At 43.9% G+C, this 20,316-nt stretch overlaps 1 protein-coding gene and 2 non-coding genes across 7 annotated transcripts in view; all 3 read left to right on the forward strand.

The window, feature by feature from the left end:
- Positions 1-6,444: 6,444 nt before the first annotated feature.
- On the forward strand, positions 6,445-6,516 carry TRNAD-GUC (transfer RNA aspartic acid (anticodon GUC)). The gene has a single exon. It is a non-coding gene; the product is annotated as a tRNA-Asp (tRNA).
- A 653-nt stretch (positions 6,517-7,169) lies between these two features.
- Positions 7,170-7,241, forward strand: TRNAW-CCA (transfer RNA tryptophan (anticodon CCA)). Its single transcript has one exon. It is a non-coding gene; the product is annotated as a tRNA-Trp (tRNA).
- Positions 7,242-18,887: 11,646 nt separating this feature from the next.
- TMPO (thymopoietin) overlaps positions 18,888-20,316 on the forward strand; it is a 36,726-nt gene continuing 35,297 nt past the window's right edge. For 2 of the 5 annotated variants that reach the window (XM_066262119.1, XM_066262128.1), the window contains exon 1: positions 18,986-19,570. In XM_066262119.1, the coding sequence (XP_066118216.1) occupies positions 19,298-19,570 (273 nt within the window). In that variant the 5' untranslated portion in view covers positions 18,986-19,297. Of the gene's footprint in view, positions 19,571-20,316 lie in introns of all 5 variants that reach the window. The other 3 variants (XM_066262110.1, XM_066262137.1, XM_066262146.1) reach the window with 3 other exon arrangements.

Below are 20,316 nucleotides of genomic sequence, written 5' to 3' on the forward strand. Positions count from 1 at the left end.
GCACAATACCAAGTGCTAGAAAAAAATTGGAACAACCAGAAGTTTCATGTATTGTTGATGGGAATTCAAAATCTATAGCCACTTAGGAAAAATGTGGCAGTTTCTTATAAAGGTAAACATACATTTACCCTAAGACCCAGCAGTTCCACTCCTAAGTATTGACCCAAGAGAAATGAAGATATATGTCCACACACAAGCCTGTACACTAATGTTTATAATAGCTGAAAACTGAAAACACCCCAAATGTCCATCAGCGACAGAATGGATAAACAAACATCCACACAATAGAACACTAATCAGCAGGGTTTTTTTCTTGTTTTTTTTCTTTTTTCTTTTCTTTTTTTTTTTTTTTTTTTTTTTTGCATCTTTCTGAAGCTGGAAACGGGGAGAGACAGTCAGACAGACTCCCGCATGCGCCCGACCAGGATCCACCCGGCACGCCCACCAGGGGCAGCGCTCTGCCCACCTGGGGGCGATGCTCTGCCGCGACCAGAGCCACTCTAGCACCTGGGGCAGAGGCCAAGGAGCCATCCCCAGCGCCCGGGCCATCTTTGCTCCAATGGAGCCTCGGCTGCAGGAGGGGAAGAGAGAGACAGAGAGGAAGGAGAGGGGGAGGGGTGGAGAAGCAAATGGGTGCCTCTCCTATGTGCCCTGGCCGGGAATCGAACCCGGGTCCCCTGCACACCAGGCCAACGCTCTACCATTGAGCCAACTGACCAGGGCCTAATCAGCAATTTAAAAGAAAAAAATAACTAATGATACGTACAACAACGTGAATGCCTCTCAAAAGCATTAGGCTAACTGATAGCAGCCCTATTCAAAAGTGTGGAACCTACATACTACACTGTACGGTTCCATTCATAGGACATGCTGGACATGGAACTAAAATCAGTGTTTGCCCGGGCCTGGAGCGGGACATTGACTGGAAAAGAGGAAACAGTGTGATGAATGGGATAGGGTGATGGAGATAGTTTGAAACGATCAAAATTCATATAACTAAACCTAAAAAAAAAAAAAGTGAGTTTTACTGAATATAAATTATACCTCAATAAACCCTAAAAATAATAAATAAATTTTAGAAGTAGTAATAAGAGGCCAAAACCAAGTTCTTTTTTTTTTCTTCTTTTCCAAGTGAGAGTAAGGGAGATAAAGAGACAAACTCCAGCTTGCTCCCTGACTGGGATCCACCCAGGAAGCCCCCTATCAGGTGATGCTCTGCCCCTCTGGGGCCATTGCTCTGTTGCTTGGCAACTGAGCTATTTTAGTGACTGAGGCAGGCCATGGAGGCATCCTCAGCACCTGGGCCAATACACTAGAACCAATCAAGCCATCGCTGCAGGAAGGGAAGAGAGAGAGAGAAGGGGATGAGGGAGGGGTGGAGAAGCAGGTCACTTCTTTTCTGTGCCCTGGCCAGGAATCAAACCCAGGACGTCCACATGCCAGGTCAATATGCTACCACTGAGCCAACCAGCCAAGGCCCAAAACAAAGTTCTTAACATAGCCTGACGGGAAACCTGCATTTTTCCACTCCCATGGGCCTTTCAGCCTCATCTCTCCCATCATGCTCCTCACTCTTCCCTAGTCACTTCAGTCTTTTATCCCTCTGCTCATCACAAACCTCAGTTCCTGTAACCTTTGCACATCCAGTTTCATCAACCCAGAAAACTCTTTCCTCATCTTCTTGGTAACTGTTACAGTTGCAATTTTACTTTTGTTGTTGTTGTTGATTTTCTTTTAGTGATATAGTGTCTACTCCACTAAATGAGAGCTCATTGAGATTAGGGTCTATCTTTGTTACTGTATCTCCAGCTCCCAGCACTATACTTAACCTACACAACCAGTACTAAACCATTGCACTCACCTGCTTACTCAATGTCTGAACCGTAACACATTCCAAACTGAAATGCTAATCATTCCTGGAAATATTGCTCTACATGCAGAGCTGCCACACTGCACAATTCCATTCATAGAATGGCACCCTGCTTCCTCCCTAGTTGAGCCCTTCACATGGACTATCAGATTGGATGGTGTCCCCTGAAGTTGTGCATTATTATTTTCTACTTCATGTGATGGCAATTCGATCCCTACAATGGCTCAGGTCAAAATTTTTAGAAGCATCTTTGATTCCTCTTTTACTCATCCCTCACATTCACTATGTCAGAAAATTCCAGCCTGACCAGGCAGAGGCACAGTGGATAGAATGTCGCCTGGGACACAGAAGTCCCAGGTTTGAAACACTGGGGTCGCCGAGTTGAGTGCAGGCTCATCAAACTTGAGTGCAGTCACTGGCTTGAGTATGGGATCATAGACATGACCCCATGGTCGCTAGCTTGAGCCCAAAGGTCACTGGCTTAAGCCCAAAGGTCACTGGCTTGAAGCCCAAGGTTGCTGACTTGAGCAAGGGGTCACTTGCTCTACTGTACCCTCCCACCCATACTTAAGGCACATATGAGAAAGAAACCAATGAATAACGAAGGTGCTGCAACAAAGAATTGACGCTTCTCAACTCTCTCCCTGCTTGCCTGTCTGTTCCTATCTGTCTCTGTCTCTGTCACACACAAAAATAAGTAAAAAGAAAATTCCATTAGCTCTACCCTCAAAATATATCATCAGCACCTCTGACATTCTCCACCACACACACTTTAGACTGGACCGCCATCATCTCCCATGTAGATATTGCAGTGGACCTCTTTCGTCTCCCTGCTTCTGCTCTGGCCCCCTACAGTCTACTCTTAACCAAGAGTCAAAAACCCTTCAAAACACGTATCAGACCATGTCACTTCTTTGTTCAAAATTCTATAGTAGCTCCCTCTTTCCTCTCAGAATAAAAGCCAAAGTCTTTTAGGCGCACCTCTAAGGCAGTGGTTCTCAAAGTGTGCGCCAGGGTGCAGTGGTGCACCCTAGAAGATTTCCAGGTGCACCCTATGGTATTCCAGAGAAATATGTGCCTATTGGAGACCAAAAAATCAACAGGGTTTTTGGAGTTTAGATATTTGGGGGACAGAAGTGTGAGGAATTGGCTGGAAGCTGACAGTCCGCCCAAGCTCCCACCTCACTTGCCTGATTAGGTTGCAAAAGGCTGTCAAGCTGTGGTGCTGGATTGTTTACACTACCCCCCATGTTCCCCGGAAAGACTGGAGGCAAGTTGCTTCTATCCTTTGTTTGGTGTCAAGTTAAGATGATATGTATGGTGGGGGTTTTCTGCACTCAACACAATTAAGAGTAAAAAGAGAGGAATTCTTCAATGTATTGATGAGGAAATGAGAGTTTGCCTTTCAAATATATGCCCAAACATTGAAGAAATCGCTAGGAGACATCAGGCTCATGTTCTCATAAACACAAGAATGAAAAAACTTAACACATTTGCGCTAGGACCTGCCGAATTTACTAAATCTTACTAAGAATGTATCTATATATATAAAAAGAAAACTTTTTTGTCAGTTTTTTATTTTTTAACTTCTCTTTTTAATGAATTCTAAAAAGCATAACTCAAAAAATGTAACATAAAAATGTTTTTTAATGTCAGAATTTAATTTTGTCATATTTATTTCATTTATTTACCATAAAAGCACGCTTGGACTTTATTTTTTTTTCTTTAATATTTTACTTAATTATTATAACATATTTCTCAGAAATTTGTATATAGTGCGCCTACAATTATTTGTAGGATTTTAAATGCATCCTGATTTCAAAAAGTTTGAGAATCCCTGGGGGCCTTACAGGCCTCCCACACAGCTGTACAGCTCCATGCCTCCCTTCCTTCGGGTCTCCTCACTCCTCCCACGCAGCTGTACAGCTCCATGCCTCCCTTCCTTCGGGTCTCCTCACGCCTCCCACGCAGCTGTACAGCTCCATGCCTCCCTTCCTTCGGGTCTCCTCACGCCTCCCACGCAGCTGTACAGCTCCATGCCTCCCTTCCTTCGGGTCTCCTCACGCCTCCCACGCAGCTGTACAGCTCCATGCCTCCCTTCCTTCGGGTCTCCTCACGCCTCCCACGCAGCTGTACAGCTCCATGCCTCCCTTCCTTCGGGTCTCCTCACGCCTCCCACGCAGCTGTACAGCTCCATGCCTCCCTTCCTTCGGGTCTCCTCACGCCTCCCACGCAGCTGTACAGCTCCATGCCTCCCTTCCTTCGGGTCTCCTCACTCCTCCCGCGCAGCTGTACAGCTCCATGCTTCCCTTCCTTCAGGTCTCTTCAAATGTTGCCTTCTTAAAATGGGTCCTACTTTGAACATTCTGCTTAACTTGCCACTCTCCAAATCCCCTTAGCGTGCCATTTCTTTCCATGTCCTCTCTTGTCACCATCTAACATATTTATTATCCCATTGTTTATTGTCTATCTTCCTTCTGTTAGAATATAAGCTCCACTAGAACAAAATTCATCCATTAAAACCGCCCATACATCTAAAACAATGTCTGGCATATTGTAGGCTCAACAGTGAAACGAACAACTTTAGTGCCTGCTACATATTAAAGATTAATAAATATTAATGCAGGAACAAGTATAACATATGTGTTGATACTAGTAATAAAGTTTTTCTCTTCATAACACATATATATGTGTATGTGGCTTGAGTGATTCCTGGCCTCTAATTCCTACCTGTATGAATCTACCCAAAATTCTCTTTATCCACCAATAAAAATAGTAATAAAAAAAAACACTTGTCCTATTGACCTCAAAGGGCTGTTGAGGAAATGAAATGAATAGAAATGGTTTTGCAAGCTGTGATAAGCTATACAAACGGTTATGTAGGTGGAGCAAGATTTGAAACATTCAACAATATCAATTGCCATCATGCTATTTACTTCCAAAGAGAGTTCTGTGCTCTCTGCAGTGCCAGTCAGATTTTAACCTTTACTTTCTCCCAGTGCTGACAGTAAGGAATCTCTCATCTCCCTCACCCTGTTCGGGTTAATAACTCATTTCCTTTCCATTTTAGGAAGACAGACAGCAGGTGCTGAGTTTCCTGATCCATGATCTCTGCTGACTCAGACTGCTTCTTCACTTCCCTAGGTAGGAATGAAAACCAGAGAAAACACATGTATGAACAATGATAATAGCTTTACCAGAGCTTAGGTGGAAAGGATGGTGTCTCTTCTGAAGGGACAAAGATGGAGCGAAGTCTCTTCTACTCAAGCGTGGAACTTGGGGGTGCCCAGAGGCAGCGGGGCAGGAGCGGGGGCATTCAAAGTCATGGGACACACAGGCAGTGTAGGAGACCCAGGTTCCCACTGCCCTGGCTTTGACAGCAGAGAAACCTGGGGCAAGTCCCTTTCTGTCTCTTCAATCTTACCAGGAAAAGAACATCGTCATAGTTATTACAGTGTCCTTTGGAACTCACGAGTTATTGGAGGGTCAGAAGTAAAAAGCGACTCCAAGATACTGAATTTTATTGAGGCTTTTAGTGTATATAAGAGTGAAAATACGCCAAAGCAGGCCTCAAAAATTGCCTTATTTTTTTAATTGCCTTATTTTAATATCAGCATTAAAAAAATATTTGAAGGAAAATACCATGTAACCTATGATCTATAAAAATATATTAATTCATAGTACACTACAAGGGGTGGGTTGCTTAGGGCACAAGTTTTCCTATCACGGAAACTTTCAATCATCTCAGTTTGTGACTCTGAATTTATTTATTTAGAGATATCAAAAGTTTATACTTATGTGAGTCCCTGCTGATCCCCCTGACAAGAGGCTTGCTACTGTTTATGAAAAGGCCCAGGATGATACAAATTATTCTATTAGTTCATTTTTTCTAACCCTACGTTTAATCAATGGAATATTCTTGTGTTAAATTATTTTACTGTATCATTATTTAACAACTTACGTGTTTATTTGTCATTCTCAAGTAACTGTAGACATCTCAGGAAAGAGACGGAAATACAGGAAAAATCGACTAAAATTTCATTTGGCTTCAGCTGTTCAAATACGTGAGCCCCTTTGTGTCACAAAAGCTTACAAATTGTTTGAAGAGGCGCTATACCGTGGGACAACCCGCGCAGCTCCGGACATCTGGCAACCAGAAGATATCCTTGAACTTCGACTTCAGAATGAAAATGTAAATTTGTGCAAGTAAAGCTCGGCTTCAATTCTCCCGCCAGAAGCCTAAATTATCCGAAAAACATAGAGAGCCCGGGAAATTATTTCAACAATACACCACCTCTAAAATTGGAAGCGCATTTTGTTTCATTTATTCTAAACCATTTGCTAACTCTTTTCACCGAAGAGTCCAAGGTACCGAGAGAGAACAATTTGCAGATCAGAGAATCAAGTGTCTGAGTTTCCACTCTTCCGGGTGGCAGGCAGAAGGGGAGATAATGAGGAAGGGACGAATAAGAAAACTGGGAAGGGGGGGAGGGGAGGCAGAGAAACCTTTCTTTTCTTTGAAGAGGCACTTTCTTTTCTTTGAAGAGGCACTAGTGTCAACGGCTGACACCAGCTCCTCGTTAGTATAGTGGTTAGTATCCCCGCCTGTCACGCGGGAGACCGGGGTTCAATTCCCCGACGGGGAGGTTGTTCCTTTTACTTAACAGCTCTCTATTTTTTTCGTTGTAATTCAACTGAGTGACATTGCTGACAAATACAATATACTAATTTTTGTATGTGTCTTTTCAAAAGGACTTTCGATCTTAAAGCTCACCACGAAATAAGTGCCTACATTGAGAGTCATCGCTTTAAATTTTTGACGGAACGAGAAGCGAGGGAGGAAGAACACATTCGCAGGGCCCCCGGGCTGGTTTCCAGCTACTGGCTGGCAAAGGCCTGCGCGTGCGCAGTGGCGCCCCGCCAAATTCCAACTAGAAGGAGGTCACGAACTCAGCGCTACGAACCTGTAGGGGGAGGGGAGAGAGGGTGGAGTCTCCGCCCCTAAAGCGGAGAGTAAGAAACGGAAATCGCTCGCTGAAGAAGAGGAAGGACGGATTTCCTCCGAACGTGGGGACTGGACTGAACGGAAACTCCGTTCTCTGGCCTCTGTTAGTTCCTTCCCAACGTAGGTAGAGGGCTAGCTGTCAGGACAATCTTGGTGGTGAAGGTGTCAATCTCCACCTCCGACCTATACTTTGTGAAGAGAGGCCAGGAAAGAATAGAAGGGAAAGTGAAAGTACCCGGAAAAGACGCCATGTTACTGGAGTCCTAAGAAACTGCGCGAGCCTTAACCCAGCAGGACCTCGTGGCGCAACGGTAGCGCGTCTGACTCCAGATCAGAAGGCTGCGTGTTCGAATCACGTCGGGGTCATGGCACTTTTTTTTTTCTCCCCGCCCCCAACAACCACTAGCTTCTTATAAACCTAGGGTACTCCCGCCATTTTTTAAAACTATCGTTAGTTAGAATTAAACCTTCGTCATTCAAATGTTATCCTAGTGATCCTTAATCTGTAAAAAGACAAGGCTCACTGCACATCGCAGAGCCTTAAAGCTGATGTTTTTTGTACTGTTTCACTTTGCAAGGTTAGTTTTCTGTAACAACGTGCAGAATGCATAAAAATAAGGACTTTTATTGTACATTAATGGGCAAATCAGTCCATTTTGGTCCTATACCGGATATGTACAATATACTGTGCAAAATGTTTTTCTAAAAATGGTTTTAGACCGGTAATGCTTTTTGAAAGCAAGAAAAAATTAGTATAATTTCTAATTTTGAGTATTATAATAGTTTACATTTTGTAGTCGGTGTGTCAGGCACTGTAAACAACCTTACAACATGTGATTAATATCCCACTTTTACAGATGAAACTGTGGCACGCAGCGGAATAGTGACCTACCAAGGGTCACCCAAGATTATAATTCAGGTGACTGATTCCAGAGCCCCCTTTTTACTGAAGGTTTTATAATAAAGGTGGAAATAAACTGTTGAAAAAACATGCTAGAAGTTGTTGGACTTCAGTGAGATACCAATTCACCATCTATGTTTTCACTATTTCATGCGAGTAGTGACAAGTCAGATAACCACTTTAAATTACTGTATTAATCTTTTTAATAGCAGGGAGCATAGCTTACTCATTCGCCTTTGTACGCTAATACAACATAGTTCCTTACAGGCATGTGTCAACTATTTGTTGTACAAAAATTGAATAGCAAGACTGTGAGAAGTTAATACTTTAGTTTTTTATTTGATATGTTCTCTTAAAGTCCATGAGTTTTTCTATTTAGTGTTTTGTAAATATCAAACATTAATTGCTAAGGATTCAATTTAATATAGCAGTATAGTTAGACCCTGTATTTTCACTTTGTGTACTTTGTTCTTCCTTCCCTTATTTGGTTGGATTGAGATGAGGTGATCCATTTCAACAAATACTTATGGCCCACAAAGTATGATGAGCCTGATACTGTGCTAAAGCACCGAGGAAAAAGATGCACTGAGCAAAAATGGGTCTCTGGGTTTTTTTTGAGCAACAGGAAACAGATATTTTAAGTAACCAAATGCATTGGGTAAGTGTCATGAAAGTAGCATGAACAGGGTAGTGTGACGGTGCTAAAATACAGACACTAACTCTGCTGTGGATAGTTCAAGAAGGCCTCATTAAGCAGGATCTTGAAAAATAATGAAAAATTTGCTATGTGATTTTTAAAGCATTTGTTTAACCAATGGACATATTTGAATGCCTTCCATGAGTCAATCACTTGTTGCTTAATAGCCCTGGGATCTGATTTCTTCAACTACAAAAGTAGAGGTTTAAATTATTTTGCTAGGGCTGTTATGACAAAATACCACCGACTGGGGGACTTAAACAACAGAAATTTATTTTCACACTTTTAGAGGCTAGATCAAGGTGACAGCAGAGCTTGATTTTTCTGAAACCTGTCTTTGACTTAGCGATGGCCACCTTTTCAGGGTGTCCTTGTGTATGGCCAGTAGCCTCTGCCATTGTGGCCATTCACATGTAGGTTCCCATTAGATTCGGGCAGATGGTAAAGAAACAGTGGAGCCAAAAGTTGATAGGCCACTCCTTTATTCTAGCCTCGCAACCAACATTCAGGGCTCCCAAAGCCACTGACTCATCTGGTTTTTCCTAGAATCAGAGACCCCCACCAGTCTCAGTCACCTCTGGTTCCCCATCTGCACACCTCTCTCTCTGCACAACTTGCTGCTTCCTCAGCACCCTGACATCTTGGCTTCCCTCTTCCTCTCCTTCAGCACCCTCCTTTTTATTTTTTATTTTATTTATTTATTTTTTACAAGGACAGAGAGAGAGTCAGAGAGAGGGATATACAGGGATGGTGAGAGATGAGAAGCATCAATCATCAGTTTTTTGTTGTGAGACCTTAGTTGTTCATTGATTGCTTTCTCATATGTGCCCTGATCATGGGCCTTCAGCAGACCAAGTAACCCCTTGCTAGAGCCAGCGACCTTGGGTCCAAGCTGGTGAGCTTTTGCTCAAACCAGATGAGCCCCCCCCCCCTCAAGCTGGCGACCTCAAGGTCTCAAACCTCGGTCCTTCTGCATCCCAGTCCAACGCTCTATCCACTGCGCCACCACCTGGTCAAGCATTACCCTCCTTTTTAAAACTTCTTTGGCGCCAAAAACTTCTCCTCTAGCCAATATTAGCATAACAATGGCCCTTCCCAAGCAGGAAGGTAATTAGTTGTTTCACCTGGGCAGCACCATTCATGTGAGCAACGCAATTTTTAACAATAAATTGAGCAAACTCAACACAAATTTTACAAACTTATTTGCCCAACACCTCGCATAGTCTTTTCCTGTACTGGCACATCCCTGGTGTCTCTCTGTGTGTAAGGACACCAGTGAGATTAGGTTAGGTCCCACTCTAATGCCCTCATTTTAATTTAATCACCTTTTAAAAGGCCTCATCTCCAAATACAGTCCCATTTTGAGGTATTAGGGGTTAGGACTTCAACATATATGAATTTTTTTTAAATACTTTATTTATTGATTTTACAGAGACAGGAGAGAAAGAGGAGCATGGATTGGGAAGTATCAACTCATAGGTGCTTCATGTTAGTTGTTCATTGCTCGCTTGTTGTATGTGCCTTGGCCAGGGCAGCCCAGGGTTTCGAACTAGCAACCTTGGCATTCCAGGCCGAAGGTTTATCCACTGCGCCACCACAGGCCAGGCAACATATATGAATTTTAGGGGGACAATAACAAAAGTTATGTTCTTTCCTCCCCCTGGCAACCTTTGCATGTACAGCTTATATCTGCAACAATACTTACTTGGTCTCAGCTTGGACCACACATGTTATCTCATTCGCACAAAATCACAGTCTTGTGAGGCAGACCCAGCAGGTTGTAGTACATTGGTAATCATTTTGTGATGGCAGCCCTAGCAAACTGATACAGCTTTTTTGGCGTGTTCCCCAGTGTGGCTGTCAGGGAAGAAAAAGAAAGCTGTAGAGGTAAACAGGAGTTCAGATCACTCAGGACCTTGTGTGCCCATTCTAACTAGTCTAGATTGTATTTTGAGGGCAATGCTGAGCTATTATTCAAGAATGTGAAATGGTTGGCTGAGGCTTTACAAAGAATGTAAAAATGGCCTAGAGCTGTTTCTCCATCCTGGGAACAATAAGGACTGCAAATGTTCAGGCCCCACCCAACCTACAGGCTCAGAAAACTTTGGGGATGGGGCTAGCAACCTGAATTTTAACCAGGCCTTCAAAGTGATTTTGATGCAGCTAATGTTTGAGAAACACTGGCCTATACTGTGGCCAGACTGGAGTTCCCACTTCACTCACAGGGTTGCTAAGAAAATCAAATCAGATAAAATACATAAAGTTGTGAAGCAGTTTATATACATACCATTATTCATACTGCTATAGCTCTACAACTATTACTTCACAGGTTCCTGCTTCTTTCCCAAGACTGGCCTGTCTGTAATTTCTCAGAATGGCTGATTTGCTGACTTGCTATAAATGTGAAATGATCTAAAACCCAACACTTCATTTTAACTTAAATTTCTACAGTCATTATATAGGAATGATGTGAGGGAAAAGGCTCTGCAATAGATCCATGTTTGAATTACCAAACCCTGACAATAGTTGTCTGTGATTTTGTTCTATTTCACCAAAAATTTTCCAGCCTACCATTTATTCTCCCACTAGTACAGAATACTTTGAGCATTTATTTCATCTGTTTAGTAAGCTAGCTTTCTTTTTTGAGATTATTTTTTAATCAGTTGCCTAAGATTGACATTCTCTAAATCAACTGATGAAATGGAGCCTTTGAAATGAAAAACTGACAGATTGATTCCCTGATTTCTCACACTGTTTCAGAAAGAAAAGTAGTTGGTTATAAAGTCATGTGTTCATTGCAGAAATCTTGGGAAATATAGAAATACATAAGGAAGAAAATAAGAATCACCTGTGCCCCAACACCTAGAGGAAATTACTACACATATTTTGTTCCATATTCATTTTGTTTTTTTTCTTTGTGTGTGTGTGTGTGTGTGTGTGTGTGTGTATATATATATATATATATATTTTTTTTTTTTTTTTTTTTTTTTTTTTTTTTCATTTTAGAGAGGAGAGGGAGAGACAGAGAGAGAGTGAGGACAGAAGGTCAGGCTCTTTGTATATATTTTTAACTATACATGCTTTAGTTCTTTATAGAACGAAGATCAGACCCTTTTATGTTTCTCTATTTTTTCTATTTTTTTACTTATTGCTGTATTGTAAACATTTGCATTAAAATTTTTTAAGAACATGATTTTTATGACCATGTAGTATTTCGTCATTTGCTCTGTTTGAGATGACATCCTTAAATTCAAAACTCAGTCTTATGTCAAACAAAAATGTTACTTTTATATGCAATGGATTTTTTTTTTTTTTTTTTTTTTCTGAAGCTGGAAACGGGGAGAGACAGTCAGACAGACTCCCACATGCGCCCAACCGGGATCCACCCGGCACGCCCACCAGGGGCGATGCTCTGCCCACCAGGGGGCGATGCTCTACCCCTCCGGGGCGTCGCTCTGCCGCGACCAGAGCCACTCCAGCGCCTGGGGCAGAGGCCAAGGAGCCATCCCCAGTGCCTGGGCCATCCTTGCTCCAATGGAGCCCCGGCTGCGGGAGGGGAAGAGAGAGACAGAGAGGAAGGAGAAGGTGGGGGTGGAGAAGCAAATAGGCGCTTCTCCTCTGTGCCCTGGCCGGGAATCGAACCCGGGTCCCCCGCACACCAGGCCGACGCTCTACCGCTGAGCCAACCGGCCAGGGCCTGTTTGTTTTTTTTTTTGTTTTTTTTTTTTAATTAATTTTAATGGGGTGGCATTGATAAATCAGGGTACATATGTTCAGAGAAAACAGCTCTAGGTTATTTTGCCATTTGCTTATGCTGCATTCCCATCACTCGAAGTCCAATTGTTTTTTGTCACCTTCTAACTGGTTTTCTTTGTGCCCCTACTCTCCCCCAACCCTCTCCCTCTTATATGCAATGTTTTGTTAATGAAAAACAAAAAAGTCAGCTGTACATTAATAGTATTAAGAATTTCAAGGCCCTGGCCAGTAAGCTCAGTGTTAGAGTGTTGGTTTGGTACGTGGATGTCCCGGGGGGTTTTTTTTGTTTTTTTTTTTATTTATTTATTCATTTTTAGAGAGGAGAGAGACAGAGAGGGAGAGAGAGGAGAGACAGAGAGAGAGAATGGGGGAGGAGCTGGAAGCATCAACTCCCATATGTGCCTTGACCAGGCAAGCCCAGGGTTTTGAACTGGCAACCTCAGCATTTCCAGGTCAACACTTTATCCACTGCGCCACCACAGGTCAGGCGGATGTCCCGGGTTTGATTCCCAGTCAGGGTACACAGAAGAAGTGCCCATCTGCTTCTCCACCCTTCGCCCTCTCGCCTCTCTCTCTCTCTTTTCCTCCTGCAGCCATGGCTCCAGGCGAGTTGACTCCAGGCACTGAGGATGGCTCCACGGCTTCCACCTCAGGCACTATCGTGGGCTACAGGGGTTGCTATGGCTCGTGAGCCAGATGTGGCTCTTTTGATGGCTGCATCTGGCTTGCAGACAAATCTTTAATTAAAAAAATAATAACATTAAAAATATAAAACATTCTCATGTATTACAATTCATTCATTTCCTACCACTCATGTTCATGGTTGCGGGTGGCTGGAGCCAATCACAGCTGTCCTCCGGGACAACACCAAATTTTTATTGGATAATGCGTAAATACACGGGTATGTATGGCTCTCACGGAATTACATTTTAAAATATGTGGTGTTCGCCTGACCAGGCGGTGGCACAGTGGATAGAGCGTCGGACTGGGATGCGGAAAACCCAGGTTCGAGACCTCAAGGTTGCCAGCTTGAGCAAGGGCTCATCTGGTTGGCTCCAGCAAGGGGTTACTTGGTCTGCTGAAGGCCCGGGGTCAAGGCACATAAAAAAAAAAAATGTGGCGTTCATGGCTCTCTCAGCCAAAAAGGTTCCTGACCCCTGCGCTAAGAGGAGCTCAGTTGCTGAGTATCTGTACAACACCAGAAATGGGCAGAGCGTCACCCCCTGGTGGGCTTGCCGGATGGTTCCCAGTCTGAGTGCATTCAAGAGTGGAAGTCTGTCGCCCTACCTCCCCTCCTCTTGCTGAATAAGGAAAAAAAAGAACCTCAAGAAGGAAAATGGAACCTGACCTGTGGTGGCGCAGTGGATAAAGCGTCGACCTGGAAATGCTGAGGTCGCTGGTTTGAAACCCTGGGCTTGCCTGATCAAGGCACATATGGGAGTTGATGCTTCCAGTTTCTCCCCCTTCTCTCTCTTTCTCTCTCTCCTCTCTCTCTACCTCTCTGTCTCTCTCTCTCCCTTTCTCTCTCCTCTCTAAAATGAATAAAATTTAAAAAAAATTTTAAAAAGAAAAGGAAAATGGAGGCAGTTATCCAAGTGATTAGAAAAAAAATTTTTTTGGAAGTTTACTGAAAAAGTAATTACATCTACCCTGGCCGGTTGGCTCAGTGGTAGAGTGTCGGCCTGGCATGCAGGAGTCCCGGGTTCAATTCCCGGCCAGGGCATACAGGAGATTCTCCACCCCCTCCCCTCTCCTTCCTCTCTGTCTCTCTCTTCCCCTCCTGCAGCCGAGGCTCCATTGGAGCAAAGATGGCCCGGGGGCTGAGGATGGCTCCGTTACCTCTGCCTCAGGCGCTAGAATGGCTCTGGATGCAACAGAGCGATGCCCCAGAGGGGCAGAGCATTGCCCCTTGGTGGGCATGCTGGGTGGATCCCGGTCGGGCACATGCAGGAGTCTGTCTGACTGCCTCCCCATTTCCAGCTTCGGAAAAAAAAAAAAAGAAAAAACAAAAAGTAATTACATCAACATTTTTTTAAGCTATGGCTTCACAGGTGGCTTTGTGACTCCAGCCAAGAAATCTTTCCACTATCTGTCAAGGTTTTATATAATTTTTTAAATGTTATATTGAATGAATGTAACACAAAATAAAATGCCAATCTTCTTATTTTTTATTCAGCAATTTCATAGGTGATGACTGAATCAAATTCTTAAGAAAGAAGGATGAGATCCTGAGTATAAGTGGTGGAATTCACTCTGATAGAATAGCGATTTTTAACCTTTTTCATCTCATGCACACATAAACTAATTGCTAACATTCTGCAGTACACACCCAAAAATCTATTTTTTGACAATCTGACAGAACAGGTATAATTTTGATTCATTCACACTGGATGGCTATTGTGTTGGCTGCTGCCATTTCTTTTCTGGCTGTTATTATTATTGTTTTGATAATCTAAGGGAAAATAAGTCAGTGTTCTTGTTTAAATACTCAGGCTGGACCCTGGCTGGTTTGTTCAGTGGTAGAGCATTGGTCTGGCGTGTGGAAGTCCCAGGTTCTATTTCCGGCCAGAGCACACAGGAGAAGCGCCCATCTGCTTCCCCTCCCCTCTGTTTCTCTCTCTCTCTTTCTTCCCCTCCTGCAGCCAAGGCTCCATTAGAGCAAAGTTGACCCAGGCGCTGAGGATGACTCCATGGCCTCCGCCTTAGGGGCTACAAATAGCTCTAGTTGCAACAGAGCAACGCTCCAGATGGGCAGAGCATCACCCCTAGTGGGCATGCCGGGTGTCTGTCTCTCTGCCTCCTTGCTTCTCACTTCAGAAAAATACAAATTAAATTAAAAAAAAAAAAATATATATATATGGCCTGCATGTCTTAAAAATTCTTGCAGCACACAGGTTGAAAATCACTGGGATAAAAAAAAAAAAAAAAAAAGAAAATCACTGGGATAGAGGGAAACCTCTTCCATGAAAACAAGAAAGATGCAAGAGAAAATGAGTGCAGATTTGACCATTTGAAATTGAAGCATTTCCCACAGATGGTTTCTATTTTCTCAAGTATGAGGCAAGCTCACCAGTTGAAAATGGGGGGGGGGGGGAGGGATGTGAGTGATTTGCAAAGAGAAGTGAAGGTGTGAATATGGTTAACCCAGATGAGTAACTTTTCCAGCCAGTGTTGAGGGCCCCTAAGAGATCTGATGTCATAAATTAAAACCAGTTGGCTTTATTGTATGATTTTTCTTCAGTAATATTTGCTACTTGTTGCAAACAATGAGGAAGTTTGTTCCAGCAGGGTTCAGGCCAAGCAGGGTTAATGTTCTTCCAAGTAAGAAAGATACAGACACTAGGATAAGAGAATTGAAACAATTTGTAAAAGACTTACTACAAAATCAAACAGACGCTGGCAAGATAGTTAGCTTGGTTAATGCATCATTCTAAAGTGCAGAAGTTGCTGGTTGGATCCCTGGTCAGGACACTTACAGGAACAGATTGGTGTTCCTGTGTCTCTCTCTCCATTCCTCTCTTGCTAAAGTTAAGTAAACATTTTTAAAAAATCAATCAGGGAATCTAAGTCAGGTGAGTTGGAAATGATGCTATGATGGCAGAAGCAAGATAATAGATTATTTTTTAAAGTGATGGTATTCATAGATTGGAGGTTTAATTTAGGTCAATGAGAGTACAATGAATGAACCAAGAGAAAAAGGACAGTGCTTGACAACTGGGATAGCTGAAATTGAGATTTCAAACGTGAAACAGTAATTGATAACAAAGTTCTGATTCTTTCCCCTGGAGGGAATAGATGTGATGGATAGAGGGATAAGTTTTGGAGATGAAGAGGTCCAACATCTAAGAGGCTAAGTGTTGGTGTTGTATGGGTTATCTGTAAGAATGTTGAATTCACACAGAATGGAGGTAAGAAGGATGGTGAGGAAAACCAAAGCAAGGAGCAACTATCTATACTTTCTGAGGGAGACTGGCCAGGAGGTTGGTAAATGATAGCAGTAAAGATGGTAGAGGATGACTTAGATAATATGAAGTTCAAACGTTCCTGAAGGAGGAAAGAGAAGAAATAGTTTGGAAGTAGTAATCAGAAACAAAGAGGCCACTCAAACTATTGATCCAAACTCTTGGCCTTAAGGTACACAGAGTAGGAGAAAAAATAGCCTCTACTTTGGAGTTCTACTGCAGAGTCAAAAGCAAAAATTAACTTCATCACTAAAAATAGTGGTGATAGGGATATATCTGGATGCATCTAGGATGATAACAAGTCTTTCTCTGATAACTCATGAGTTTGTGGATAATGTAGTAAGGCAATCTATTTATTTTTTTTAATATTTATTTTTTTAAAGAATTTATTCATTTCAGAGAGAAGAGAAGGAGAGAAAGAGAAAGAAGGGGGAGGGGCAGGAAGCATCAACTCCTATATTTGCCTTGACCTGGCAAGCCCAGGGTTTCAAACCAGCAACCTTAGAGTTCCAGGTCCATACTTAGGCAATTTATTTCATAGTTTATGACGTCAACCATGTATCCTGAGAAATGTAGAATCTGCAAGTAACCTCCTGTTGATAGTGTCCCCTGAAAAGAAAAGGAGAGATAGTCAATGAAAGGGAATGAAAATGATGTTTTGCTCAGGGAACATTTATTTCAGGCATCCAGAATGCAGTTCTTTGTGAGTTATCTTTAATGTTGGCCTATAGTCCATAGTATTGTGTCTATTTAAGACAACTTTCAGATGCAACGGGTTTTTTGTTGTTTTGCTTGTGGTAAAAGTAAGATGAATATTGCCTCTAAAGATTACATTGCCTGGAAAATTTCTGGTGCAAAGGCTTTGTGAAAAAAGCAAGAGTTCCAGTGTAGTATCCCTGGGTGATTCTGTCAGGTGGCTTTGTGACTCCAGCATTGTACTCTACTCCCATTAAATTAAGGTAGAACATTATCCTTGAGTGTCAGTAATGCCACTTCCTCTGAGGATCCACTTCAGGATCTACCTGCCCAGGTATCCTCAGTCCACAAGAACCGGGAGACCCAGTGAGATCAAATCTAGCCCTGGAAACTCTGACCCTTTTCAGTTACAGTAGTAAAACCTACCACTTAAAAACTATTAGGATAGTTAAGCTGGAGCCAAACTCTTGTAACTGTGGAGGTAACAATTTAGCAGGATAACTTGCAGAGCTTATGCTCAGGACCTTGTTACTCTGCCCTTTATAATTTAAGACTATACTGGAAGAAGTAACTGAACTGTGGCAGGCAAAAGGCAGGTTGGGACCATCCCACCTGCATTAACTACACTTATGGGGTCACTCGCACTGCCAAAGTGTGGTCCTTTGCCACTCAGCTCAGTCCTCTGAAGGTAAATATACTTGCCTATGTGTTCAGCGAAGTCTGCTAATTAAAATACAATTGTTAATTTGTATTACTGAGGTAAATACTATCAATTAAATGCATACAAATATTGAGGCTTTTATAAAAGAATTAAAATATTAAATTGCTTCTAGGAAAGCAACACATCATTAAAAAAACCTTCTTTAAAAAGGAAAAAAACAAAACAAAAACATCTTCTCCATGTGAACAAAATAAAAATGGCTTAATTCACAGGAAAGGTTTTTAGTGAAGTCGTTTGTTTTAAATTTACTCGAACTTAAACAACCATGCAGAAAACAGATAAACGTTTAAAAATCATTTTTAAGTAGCGTATAAAGTAGGTAGATCAGAATCTGGGGAAATGATTAAGACACCCTAAAACCCAAGGTCAGCTTCTTTCCTTTCTTGGAAGAAAGCCTTGTGAAACATATAAATTCGTAAGGCATACAAATAGATATTTGCCATCTGCGGTAGTTTTCTGAAAGACATTAATTGTAGCAAATTTCTGAGGCCCTACTAGAATTTAATTTGAATCAGCAATGTGGGTTTGATTAGGGTTCCTGGCTTTATTATATAGGTCACGGGGATTCTTGACTAAAATCCAGTATGTACCTACCTCAGTTGACTTAAGTTGCCCATTAAAGCGTTAAATGTTTGCTTCTATTTTGTTGTATTATTAAACATTAGGTTTGATTAAGTGATGAGAATATACAGATGGAGGGATCTAACTCAGAGATAGCTCTCAACAAAAAAGCAGTTGAGTCCCAATTGTTAAAGGTAATCATTTAGAAATGCCCAAGGATCTTTATGGTAAGAAGCATACGGGATTATTTGACTATACGATTTTGTCACAAATTCAAGGGCAGTTGAAGTGCCCAGCAGTCGAGGTCTGGCTTTTCCTGAATTTCGGGAACAAAAGAATCGTTTGCAAGCTGAGATGTGAAGGCGTTTGTTTTAAATTTACTCGAAAAGTAAATAAAATCAAAGACGATGAGCGTCTGCAAACACGCCTCGCTTCTTTTCCTTCCTTTCAAGGCTAGAGGTTGGGTAGGAAAGGCTGCGGCTGCTCCTCGGTAAGATGAAAAGGCCCAACCCGGGTCCTCACAGCGGGTTGGCGACCGACCCCGGGGAGGAGGGCTTCTTCCTTAGCACGGTGGGGGAGAGGAAGCCGCGCACAAACGTAGCGCAACTCGTCCCCTTATCAGTATCTAAGGGGAAGGGTGGAGAAAGGGAAACAGAAACGGGCCGGGAGCCGGAGCTCCCGCCCGTGCTGCTTTTAAACTGCGTTTCTACAACCTCTCGCAGGGCGCCGCGGCTAATGGAACCCGCGCGAGGCGTCGGGCCAATCAGCGCCGCGCTTTCTCCGGCCGCCGGCCAATGGCGGCGCGCGTTCTTGGGGCGTGGGCGAAGCGGTCTGCTCTCCTTGGCTGTAGTGTGTGGGCTGGGGTTGGGGCGGGCTCCTGTCTGGGCTCCACTTGGTCCGTAGTTCTGCTATAGGGGCTTTTGTGTCCGGCCTTTGCTTTGCTTTGTGTGTGCGAGGGTGGTTTTTTTTTTTGTTGTTGTTGTTTTCCTTTGCTCGGCGAGCTACTCCCGGTGCGAGCAGTGAGGCTCGGAGGCGGCAGCGCCCCCCACCCCCCACCCCGGGCGAGGAGCGAGCGCGCCGGCGTGAGCGCGGGTGTGACGGCTGCGGGGAAGGGGATTCGCCGCCGAGATGCCGGAGTTCCTGGAAGACCCCTCGGTCTTGACGAAGGAGAAGTTGAAGAGTGAGTTGGTGGCCAACAACGTGACGCTCCCGGCTGGGGAGCAGCGCAAAGACGTGTATGTGCAGCTCTACCTGCAGCACCTCACGGCGCGCAACCGGCCGCCGGTCGCCGGCGGCGCCAACAGCAAGGGGCCCCCGGACTTCTCCAGCGACGAGGAGCGCGAGCCCACCCCGGTCCTCGGCTCCGGGGCCGCGGGCCGCAGCCGAGCCTCCGTCGGCCGGGTAAGGACGCCTGGCACCAGCCACAAAGGCGGCCGTTTGGCCGTTGCCGCTCCCCGCGCGCTCGCGGGCCTCCCTCCTTGGCGCCCCCTCGAGCCTCTTAGGCGGCGGGGCTGGACGCCGGCCCTCCGCCGCGGGCTTGCAGGCCGTGGAAGGGGAGGGCGCTGGAGGGAGAGTCGCGAAGTTGGGGCCGCAGGGCTTGCGTCTGGGCCGAGTGTGTCCGGGGGACGCGAAGTTAGCGTGCGCTGCGAGGGTGCGCGTGGGCGGCGCGCGCGGGCGGCTCGGTGTGCCCCGGTGTGCCCGCACCGCGGGCCGCGGGCCGGCGTAGTCGGACCGGGACTTGGTGCCCTTTGGGGATCGCCGCGGAGGGGTCAGTCCGACACTGCTCCCGGTTACGTTAGAGCGTTTTCCCGCTTTCTCCGCTGCAGTGACTAGTAACCGAGTCTCAGAGCGCTCCCTGGAGGGCAATTTGTACATACTAATTTCTAACCAAAATTTGAAATAAATTCCCGCCCTTTTTTTTCTTTTTTAATCTGGAGGGCTTTTTGAACTGTTCCTGTTTTTCTTGTTTGTGTTACTCTTTTTTAGCAACAGGCCATCTTTGGGCGGCAGAGCATTACTCTAAATTAAAATGAACATTTAAAAATACATCATTAAGGGGTTGTAGATGCTCAAACATTTGGAAATTCTGGTTAGGTTTTTGGATATTTTTTCTCCGTCTTGATAAATTTTGCATGAAGAAAGTAAAG

Source organism: Saccopteryx bilineata, chromosome 1 (assembly GCF_036850765.1).
Source record: "Saccopteryx bilineata isolate mSacBil1 chromosome 1, mSacBil1_pri_phased_curated, whole genome shotgun sequence".
Lineage (NCBI taxonomy): Eukaryota > Metazoa > Chordata > Mammalia > Chiroptera > Emballonuridae > Saccopteryx > Saccopteryx bilineata.